General features: G+C 37.3%; 2 protein-coding genes across 2 annotated transcripts; both read left to right on the top strand.

The window, feature by feature from the left end:
• Window positions 1-6,218: 6,218 nt before the first annotated feature.
• On the top strand, window positions 6,219-9,050 carry GCK72_013598 (uncharacterized protein; the record flags this gene model as incomplete). Its single annotated transcript, XM_053729903.1, has 7 exons — window positions 6,219-6,269; window positions 6,909-7,025; window positions 7,891-7,977; window positions 8,028-8,354; window positions 8,451-8,505; window positions 8,759-8,871; window positions 8,949-9,050. The coding sequence occupies 7 exons, from the start codon at window positions 6,219-6,221 to the stop codon at window positions 9,048-9,050; spliced, it is 852 nt and encodes a 283-aa protein (XP_053584675.1).
• Window positions 9,051-9,409: 359 nt separating this feature from the next.
• GCK72_013597 (uncharacterized protein) lies at window positions 9,410-10,474 on the top strand (the record flags this gene model as incomplete). Its single annotated transcript, XM_053729902.1, has 6 exons — window positions 9,410-9,528; window positions 9,575-9,687; window positions 9,735-9,832; window positions 9,885-10,089; window positions 10,135-10,332; window positions 10,377-10,474. The coding sequence occupies 6 exons, from the start codon at window positions 9,410-9,412 to the stop codon at window positions 10,472-10,474; spliced, it is 831 nt and encodes a 276-aa protein (XP_053584674.1).
• Between the last annotated feature and the right edge of the window lie 602 nt (window positions 10,475-11,076).

Genomic DNA, 11,076 nt, shown 5'->3' with positions numbered 1-11,076 from the left:
AAATTTCCGAATTAGCCATCGATACTCCAGTGAACTTTTAAATTACCATTGAATTTACAGTTGTTGCATAATCTTGTTTTCCGTTTTCGTTTTCAACCTTATCTTATCTGTCTGTGTGTCATAAACCTATAAATAATAAAGTAGAAATCTTCATTTTGCCATGTATTAGTTTTAAGCATACTTGCAAACCGGGCCGGCGCGTAACTCGCTTCAAACTGAGTCTTATGAGCTGAAAAATATACCAAAATGTAGATCTCGACGAGTTCTATCTCCGTGGCCCACTATGGGCCGGATGGCTATTTGTTAATATGCCGCGGGCCGGGAAAAAGTGCCAAAAAACGCGAAAATGACCAAAAAAGTCATTCTAGCCCGGCCCGCGGCACATTAACAAATAGCCATCCGGCCCGTAATGGGCCACGGAGATAGAACTCGTCGAGATCTACATTTTGGTATATTTTTCAGCTCATAAGACTCAGTTTGAAGCGAGTCACGCGCCGGCCCGTGTCGGCCCGTTTCGGCCCGGTTTGCAAGTATGGTTTTAAGGGTTCTCTCTTCTCTTATCCTCTCGTCAACACCGATTCAACTCGGCACACCACAACACTTGTTGATCTACAAACTTTGCCAGTTTTCTTTGAAATGTTTCCCTTTATTTATTAATAAACAGCTATCCCGACTGAAGCGAAAGCTAATTTTGAGCATAATTTTACAGAAAAAAACACCGCTGCGACATCATTCACAGGCTCAATAAGTCCACCATAGACCCCACAGGGCTTTTTCTTTTTTTCGCTATTGAAAAACTGAGATATTGGAGTCCTAAAGTCCTATATGCCTATAAGCCCCGCCCATTTCCCATAGTAAATATGGCTACTGGCGGAACCCGTGAGAAGTCGGTCACATCTCTGGGTGTGGGTATATATATAACTTTTCGATTCATATATATATGTGTAGGAGTACACAAGACAGGATGTTCAGCGATGAGCGTTCGGTGACTGGATGATCAAAAATGGTCATTCGGTCGCCGGATGTTCAGTAGTGAACATCAGCACCACCAGAAGGATCAGCAGCCCAGAACTTGAAGAGGAGGAGTCCTCAAGAAGCAGAAAATCGGAGGAGCCGAGAACTTGAGGAGGAGTCCACGGAGAGACCAGACTAGACAGTATCGGAGGAGCCCAGGAGATGCCGAGAATTTGAGGAGGAGTCCACGAGGATCACAGTCTTGGAGGAGGAGTCCAAAGATGTCCAACTTTTATTCGAACAGGGGAGTCCACGAGAGGGAGATCCAGTAGACGGAACTGTTTCATTCTGTAGAAAAAAAGAAGAAAATAGATGTTGTTGAGTAGAAAAACAATATTGGGTAAACAATACAGAGAAAACGGCTAGTAAATATCATAGCAGATGGTTAGGATACCACATACAACTGAACTGATGAGAAGGACATCTTTTTCGCGGGGAAAAATAAATTGCGATGTTTTTACACGGCAACCACTATGATCACTGTTTCAAAATCAGCAATGTGTTGACAAACAAGAAGTTATCGTTTTCTGACTTCTTCTTCTCAGAAATAGGAAAGAGATGAGAGCTTGAAAGCAACGCATTTTGCGAAGTTGTGGTCTCAGAGAGCATTAATTTGTTAGGTAATATTGAATAAATGAATGCCTCGTGGTAGAAACAATGTTCTGATTTCATTTGAACAAATGTCTAGTGACTTTACGTATGTATGATGAACGACTAGGTCTTACTCAAGATCAAAAATACCTGTATAGCTCATTTCCGACAAAATCTAGTTCTTCGTCTGTAATTTTTCCTAAACTTTGCGTTGATAGGCCTTTGTTTAGACAAGTAATGTTGTTTCCCGTTACCCCGTTCCGTATGCTCTTTCCCCCATCTGGCCCGGCGCCATAATTCTCCTGAAATCCAAATCTCAACTCCCTATTTGGTTATGCAAATCGTCGGCATTGTTTCAAAAAGTCCCCCTCTCATCCATCCTCCTGTTCATTCAAAAAGACACGGACGATTGCGTGTCAATGAGTGCGGATGAATAAGTGAATCGAATCAAATCCAAATGATGAGCACATTTCGTCTCCTTCTCCCCCCGAACACAAGAAGAAGCAGTTTAATATTGAATGGATGGATGGACACAAGTTGTCCGTCATTCAATGGGAAACAGACTATGAATAATGAGATTTTGGGTATCAGGTTAGATGAGAGAACAGAAGAGAAAAGAAGGACATCTGATTGACGAGGTGGCGACTGGGAACACGTGCGGGAAGAATTGGTGACAAGAAGGGAGAAGGAAGAGAGAAGTGACAGACGGTTGGACACCTGTTGGACGAGTTCGCGCATTTTTTTAGAGATGAGAAATGGCTGGAAATGGTTGAGAAAATAATTCAGTTTTTGAAATATTGAAATTTTGTAATTGACATTATTTTGAAATCTCATCTTGTTTTTCTCTGTTCAGAGTTTTACCGTGAAATTTTTTCACTTGTCTCATAGAATATTTTTGAAATACTTTTACGAGTTTTTGAAATAAAAAATGCAACTTTTCATGGAAAAGTGGAAACCTGAAACTTCTCATAACAAAGAATTCATGTTTCAAATCTGACAGATAGATGGCTTTTTGTTTCATATGATGATAGCTAGTAAATCTCCTAACATTTTCACAATAAATACTGTTCTTATATTCTCATGAATTCTCTTCATTCAAAACTATCAGTCATTCTTTTTTTTAAACATTCCGCCAGAATAAGACAAAACTAAATTCTAAAAACCTTTTATTTTTTCAAGAACTCTAACAAGTTCCCCTTTATCTTACGATCCCAAACCATCCCGTTTGAATCACATGAAACCTTTTCAATACAACTCGGATAATTTCATCCCATCCCTTTTTCTCTGGTTTCCCTTCTATTTTTCCACAAAATCCCTTCCTAAATCTCTCTTCATCCCCTTCTTCTTTTGATGCACTATTCCTCATAATCCGCTAATTGACGTATCCTTTCCTTCTCTCCCCTCTTTTTCCTAAATCCAAAATTGTCGCTAATTTGTTGATCACTCCAACCTCACCTTTCCCCTCCTGAGAGCTTTTCCTTTTCCCTCTCTTTTGACAGAAAACCTTCTAATTGGCTCAATTTCTCATGGAGAGAGTTGATTTACGAGCCAACACAAATAAACGATTGAGCACAGATCGGTTGACAGGTTGAGGGGAAAAAGGACACATTTATTCATAAAATGCAGGTAGAAAGGGGAAACAGAATGTATTATTTCACTCTGACACATATGCTTTTGGCCGTATTTGGTTGCGTAAAAGGGAACAGAGAGAAGCCGACGTTGTGTGTGAGAATAGAGAGAGAATTTGTTTGCTTTGCTCAATTATTATTATATTTATGAATGAAACATTCAGGTGTGCCATCTAGTTTGATTGATGAGTGTTGTTGAAATAAAACGACATGAGTGTTGGAATATCAATTTTTCAGTTTCACGATTCGCTTTTCTTGGTGTCTTATTTTTACTTCTCAATCGTTTAAGTAGTTGGGCTTCAAAAGATGGTACAAGAACTTCTGTCACCGGGTCACATTTATTTTTAACCAACGTGTTTTTTAAATTTATTTTTAATTGCCACGCTCATTTTTATGTGAGCGAAGTTGTAAGTTGCGTTGATAGATAGATCTCCAAAGTAGTGAAATTTTTTCAACATCATTTCTTCGTTGTTCAATCTGAAAAAATCTGTTAAATTCTATGTCACCATGTAAAAATACTCTTCTCACTCCACCCGACCATTTTATATTTCTGTGAACCCGTGTTCCGACCCATTGTGTATTTCCTTCTCTACCCATTCATTCTCATTTCCACGGCCGTTCTGACTCATAAACTTCACGGTTTTGGGTTGACGAGGGGAAAAAATGAAATGTTGGGAAGTTTGTTTTCAAGAACTCTAAACAGGCTTACTTGAATCTGGAATATCAAGCGATCAACTGCAAAATTGTGCAACTAAAATACAGTCGGAATTTCAGAGAAACATGAAACAGAAAAAAAATTCAACGATAAAAGGAAGAGAAATCAACATTTTCAATGAATATAAGTTTCCGAAAGATCATGTTATTGAAAGCAATTTAATTTGTTTTTAAATTATGAAATTTCTGAATCAGAAAAGAGTTGTATGCATATTGAACCATCTGTGACTCATTGATTGCATAGGTTCAGGACCATTCTACATTCAAAAACTATTCCGGACTTCAAAAAATTAAAATAAACTTTAAAGATTATCCTTTATCTTTTCGATATCACCGTTTAAGAATTTTTGAACTTTTTTCAGATAGTGGTTATGAACACCCCAATACACATTGAGATTAGTTCGATTAGTAAACTCCACATGAAACAGTTATATTTGAACCAGGAATAAAGAAACACAATTGCTAGAACATTCGAAAAACTATTGATATTTTTTGAAATAGGAATTTCTAACTCAAAAAAATAAATTGTTGAAAACCTGAATGAAGCTTAAACTAAAATTTATACAGACTCATACTGAAGAGAACAATTGGGGTAGAACTTTCTAAAATCATTCTGTTTTAAAATATCAACAAAATACGAGAGTCGTGGGAGCAAATAATGAGAAGACGTTCTAACCAAGCTCTGATTTCCCCAGATAATTTCATAATTATACGACTATCTATAGCCACTACATCGCGAGAAACCTATGGAGCTCTCAAAAATAAAAATGTAGAAGTGAGAGAAGATGAATAGAAGAAGCCCCCAGCCAACACAACACCCAACGATTGGCTGGCAGACATACAAAGTGGGCGGAGTCTGTGGAGAGAAACGAGAAAACGAGCGAGTTTCGATTCAGAGAGACTCCTCCTGTTTGCTGTCATCTACTCTCGTTGCGTCGAATTCAACGATTTTTTTCTTCGAAAATGTTTGGTAGGTTTTATATCAAGTTAAGATCAAAACTAGAATCGCCTGTGCTTATTGAACAGACAGTTTCTAATGATTATGAAACAGAAATTTTTTTTGGAAATCTTGAAAAAGTCCGAAATGACGTAAATCTTGCAGCAAAAAGAGAAGCTTAGAAAGTGTGAATCATTGTCTTTTTTCTAAAATTCAAACAAAAATGTATAAAACATTACAAAAACTAAAAAATCTGCGTCTGCGTCTTTCTCGTTTGCTTATAAATTTTATTGTTTGAGTCAAAGCGAAACGAATGCAACTGTACCGTGCCAAATCCCTTCTCCTCGCTATTTTCTCTCATTTTTGTTGTCTCTCGTATCAGAGTACAGTAATCTCATTTATAAACAAGACAACGTTTTGAAGTGAGTTAGGAGTGGAAGAATTGTATGAACTTTTGACATTTTTCCACTTGGTGAAGTCAATTTTCTCAAAATTCACAATTTCCTCATTATGTTTTTTCTATAAAGTAAGCAATGAGGAAGATGATCAAGTCTTTGGTATAAAAGAGCCACTGAAACAGTAGAATAAATAAGAGCCGCACAGTCCTCTCCTCTACAATTTTAATTTACCATGAGCGTTGAGAGTGAGTTGATTTCACCAATATTCTAATTCAAAGCTGGTCTTCAGAAGTCAAAATAAAAATTCTCCGATATTTTCTTTTCGGAGGAAACTTTCACCTACCTTTACTTTGCCTCACTAATTGTAGCCTTCACCTTTTCTTTCCATCGTCGTCCTTCTCCTTCTACGTCTAATTATTCTGAATTCACCCTCCAGGGTTTCCGTGAGATAAATACATTCATACAACACACACGTCTCATTTCCGTTTTTCCCACATTTCCTTTAATTTTAATATTTCGATGTTTCTCTTACTAGTTCAGTGTATCCCAATGTTTCTTTGTTTCGAAAGATCTATCCAGAGAGATAGAAAGTAGAGGAGACGTAGAGATGTAGAGAAGTGGATTACGGTAGTTGGAGGGAGCCATGAGGGAGAGAGACCACTCTTCTTCTTCTCTTGCATCTGTTGTGCTACGTACTGAAAATAGTGGAGGAAAAATGGAGAATCAGAGATTCTCTCGCTCAGCGCCATATATTATTGATTCAGAGAAAAATGGAGAGAGGCGCAGATACAGAAACGGACTTTACATCTGAATATTTTGAAATTATTGAATGTTTTGAAATTATGAGTCATTGGTCACTTGTAGATCAAAAATCTATTTGCTTCAGGTTGTTGTTCACCACAAAAAGCTCCGGCTTTCAGTCCAGAACAGGAAAAAATGCTGAAATCAAACAGAGCGAATGAACCACAAAGTTTCGTGAAAGGAAATGTAAGTTTTTAAATAAATCTGAATATCAACTTTGTTGAGGTATCGAAAAATGTTTGAAAGCAGAATCTAGATAAAACGAGATTCAAAATATTTAAAAAGTTAGCAACTTTTGCGATGGAACAATAGTTTTCTAGCTTCTTGGAAGATTAGTTTTCAGACAATTTTTTAAGTTCTCCCTTATTTTTCGGGGTTTGAAAGCGTTGAATATATTTCACTCCGACTAAAGTTTATTTCCATTCGTGACGTCCCGAAACCAGTTCACCTTGAACTGATAGGCCATGAAAATATGAAGTTCCAATTCTCCGAACTTGAAAACAAAGAAAACTGTTGAAAGAAAAAATGTTGGCCATACACGCTGCCGGCTTTTAAAATTTCAAGTATCAGAATTTACTTTGAAACCGTTCTTTTTCGAACACAATTAGTTTTCCATAGTTTTTCTATGGCAGAAATTCGTCTTTTTTTACTGTTTCAGATTATTAAGATTGCAATGTTCATAAAAAATGTATCAGTAGATTGGATGACTTATCTAACAAAATAAAATATAGAATAACCTATGTTCTGTAGCAGCTTTGAACATTGATTCAACATTAGAGAATTTTGAAACGAGTACTTCAAAAACATACTGGAGTTTTCTTTCAGGATGCCAAAAAATCAGATTTGATTGACCTGGAAGAGGTTGTCACCAACTGGGCCAAGACCATGTTCGACGTCACGAAATCGAAAGCCGAAGGAAAAATCAAAAAGAAGTATTTGTCGGTGAGCATTTTATTTTTCACATTGAGCATCACGCATTATATTAAATTAGGGACCCTCCGTTCCCTTTTCCTAGTTTTGATCGTCGATCCAATTACGGAAATTGCGGGGAAATTGGCACCTTCACTCGGAAATTGAGCATGAAAATTGATAGGTTTAAACGGAGGGTCCTAGTTAGAGAGAGGGCAAAGAGAGGTCCCATGTGTGTGTTTAATCCAAGAGATTGTCCAAAGAGTAATGAATTGAAAAGAAGGGAGAGGAGATGCTCATGCGGGAAGCGGAAAAAGAGAAAAAGGGAATGAAGAAGAGGGAAAGAATGACAAAAATCACCCAGGGGAGCCGCCATATGGTTTCATTTATTTGAATACAATGAGGTCCGCTTTCTTGAATAAATTGATGAGATTCACTGGGCACATGGAGAGGATTGAGTTGAATGTTCAGGGGGGAAAGACCAGATTTTTTCTAACTTGAAAGGTTTTTCTTAGCCAAGCCGTTGGTTTTTCATCTCCTATCCCTTTCACCTCCTCTCATCATTAACATAGTGTTAACCTCGTGCTCAGATAGTGTAAATGTAAATGATGTCGGCACGAAGGTGTCAAAGAGAATTGGGTAGGGGAGGGGGATGAGTGTGTATAGCAACAATAGTCACATCACCATCACCGCCTTCTTGATTTACGAGTTACACACCTGAAGGTTGGATAGGTGGGGAGAAGAATGTTTAGGGAAGGAGTATGATCTGGATAGGGAATGCTTTACAGAGAACGGAGCATTTCAGAAAAAAGAGAGCACTTATCCTAGCTGGAAAAGTACTTAAAACAATAAGTTAAGACTATTTTCCATACCAGAAACAAATTTTATGTATTTTCAGTACAACATCAACTGGACAAAATTGTTCCAAGAGTGCTCGGAGCCCACCTACACAATTCTTGGAGCCAAGACCAACGTCGTTGACTCGGTAACTCTATTCATCGTTACTCCTCACCCACAAATCTATCAATATTTCAGAAACAAGACGAGAAGGTGATCTTCAAGACAACCTTTACGAACACAACTCAAAGAGAACAGGAATACTCGTTCAAGACGGAACGAGCCACCCGCAGTTCTTCAACTGTTATCATTGAAAAAGGAGTTTGCCGTGGAGCAGAAGTCTCTTTGAAACTGAAAACCCCGTGTGAAGTTGTCGAAGCAAATGCTGGATTCACGACGGAAGTCATGTTGAATCATATTGGAGAGAACACTTCTGAAGAGGAGTTGACATGGGGAGTCGACAGTTGTGTCAGAGTTCCACCGAGTGCTGAAACTGTTGCAGAGCTTGTCATCATTGAGGACGTTGTAAGTTTTCTCATGAGAATTCATTGGAAATGAGTTCACTGTCTCAAGAACTTTCCATTCCCAAGAATACCAATAAATCAATCAATTAATTTTCAGGTAACCCGCGAATTCCGTATCGAGAACCGACTGAGCGGCAAAATTTTAGTGACAAGTGAGTCTTCTTTCCTTTTTCATGCAAATTCAACAAGTTCTCATTGAATTCGTTCAGCCGATTGAATGGAAACGAATTGTCAAGAGTCCTTGACTATTCAACTGTCTTCTCCGTCCTCTAGTACACACCACTAATAAACGGAAAGATATTTTGAATAAGAAGATGAGGAGAAAATTAGGTGGAAGGGGGTATAGAGAAAAAGTTGAAGAAAAATAGGAAAAGATATTTTTTGATTTTTAAAAGATAATTTCAGTAACCAACTTGAAAGAAAACAACTGCTTGGTAACAATTCTCGAGGGAAATATTTGTGATATCATCCGAGGAATGCCAGATTACACTGCCAAAGGATTCCGATTTGATGGACCGGTTAGTATTCTATTTTAAAAATTCTAAAAACATTATTCCCTTAAACAGCTAATACCGATAAAAACCTATTCTTTCAGGCAGCCGTCTATGAGACTCGTGGCCAATGCATCTTCCGTTACGGTATCGAGCAGAAAGTACGTATCAACGAGTTCTCTCTCAACTCATCTCGTCGATATTAAATTCATTTCGACGTATGCAATGAATCTAATTTTTCTTTTTTCTTTGCTTTGCGCTTTACTTTTGTATTATCTCCTCGTCTCATTTGATATACTTTTATCCGGTAATCGTGAAATAAATTTATGAGAATTTTTCTCTAGTCCCTTGCAAAACTTCTAAAATGTTGTGAAAAACCTGAAACTGTAAGCAGTTTTTTCAGAGTACACGATAGACAAATTCAAAATCGTTAGAAAATAACAAAAGCTTTTCTAATTTGCTTTGATTCCGTGAACTTTTCTCCAACACTGCTAAGTCATCCTACTGATACTACTTCTTTTATTTCACTTCTACATCTTATTTGGAGTAAAATTGAAATCGAAAAATGCGCATATTTTTTTCGATTCTCTCTTGTCTCATCGTCACGTTTTCTGCTGCTCCATTGCCAGTCATCTCGCCGAACATCCATCGTTCGCCTCAACATAAACATAGTTTTCTAGATCTGTAAGTTTCAAAAATCATCTCATTTCATAATTTCAAACCGTTTCAGTCCATGGAGTGGTTCCAGTTCAGTAAATTTGGATTCATGGGTTTGCGGAGCTAGTGATACCCAGTTTTATGCTTCTCACAAACTTTTTGCATATACTTGTGATGAGAAAATGCGTAAGTTTTGTAGATGTGCCAGTATACGATGTTCAATATTTTTTCAGCTGAAGTTAATTTATGTTGTTCTGTCCATGATGCATGCTATGACAACTTAATTGGTGGCAGGGATAATTGTGACGAGCATTTTTGTAAATGTCTCACTGTGAGTTCTCTTAAAAGTTTTTTAGTTGAAAGACTATCTTCCTATTATCCAGACCGCACTAACCAAACCTAACCTTCCACTTGGGTGTACCACAATCGTCACTGATGCTGCTTGTAAATTGGTAGAATTCTTTGGAGGATACTTTTATGGAGAGAAAACAAGAGATGTTGACATACTAATCTCTTATCATCCCGCATTGAATCAAACTGCAAACAAGGAATATAACCATCTTTACAAAGTTTGTCCTGGATACAGAAGTCAGGTTTTTTAGTGGGAGTGCATCTGATTCTTCCAATTTACAGAACCATTACTCAGCTGTGCCTATAATCATTTGGTGTGCAAGTTAAGAATGTTGCCATTCGAGAGATACCCTCAAGAATACAGAGATTGTCGGGAACATCTCATTACTTGTATGGAAGAATCATCCAAATTTCTTGAGATGCGAAAAATAGAAAAGTGTTCGGAGCAGTTGGATATTGCTCTGGAAGCTATCAAAGATGGTTATTTTTTACAGAGTATCCAACTTTCAACGTATTTTCTTCAGATGCCCGACTATCAGGACTTGATGAAATGTATCATTACCATACAAATGCAACTACAACTACTATTGACTATACTGTTATGGAAATGATAATGAAATAAACTGATAGTTGAAATGACGCAACTTTATTTTTGAAAAGAAAAAAATGTGAAGAAAAATTGCCAGCAGAGCAGATTTACAGAAGGAAAAGTTGCAACAAATGGTCAGGATGCAATAAATGAAAGTATCATAAGTATATGTAATCATTGACAGATTAGATTCAGAACAAAGATAAAATGCGAATACGAAAACAAAACGCTTGAAAGTTTGATTAATTATTAGCTGGAACCACTTCAATTATCAGAATGCGACCAATTTCCAAGTCCTCGTAGTAAACTTTCGTTTCGGAAGAGTCGGTCATGGGAATCGTGACACAGCTGAAATAGAGTCGATTAGTTTTTGAACCTTTAAACCCTAAAAAGTGTTAACTATCAAAATGTGCAGAGTTTTATACTCGTTATTCCAGTTATTCTGAATTTTTGAATAAAAATAGCTACTTCCTAAAAGCAACTCACCTCTTATCGTTCGCCATCATCGCGTTTCTAGCTCTCTTCCCAATGATTTCTACGATTTTTGCGGCTTTTTCTTCTAGACAAATATTGAATGAAACCCGTGTTCCAACAGACTTATTCATCGCAATCCAGCTCAAAATCAATCCCGGAAA

The sequence above is a fragment of the Caenorhabditis remanei genome, chromosome IV (assembly GCF_010183535.1).
Source record: "Caenorhabditis remanei strain PX506 chromosome IV, whole genome shotgun sequence".
Classification (NCBI taxonomy): Eukaryota; Metazoa; Nematoda; class Chromadorea; order Rhabditida; family Rhabditidae; genus Caenorhabditis; species Caenorhabditis remanei.
This window is presented reverse-complemented; position numbering and strand designations above follow the sequence as displayed.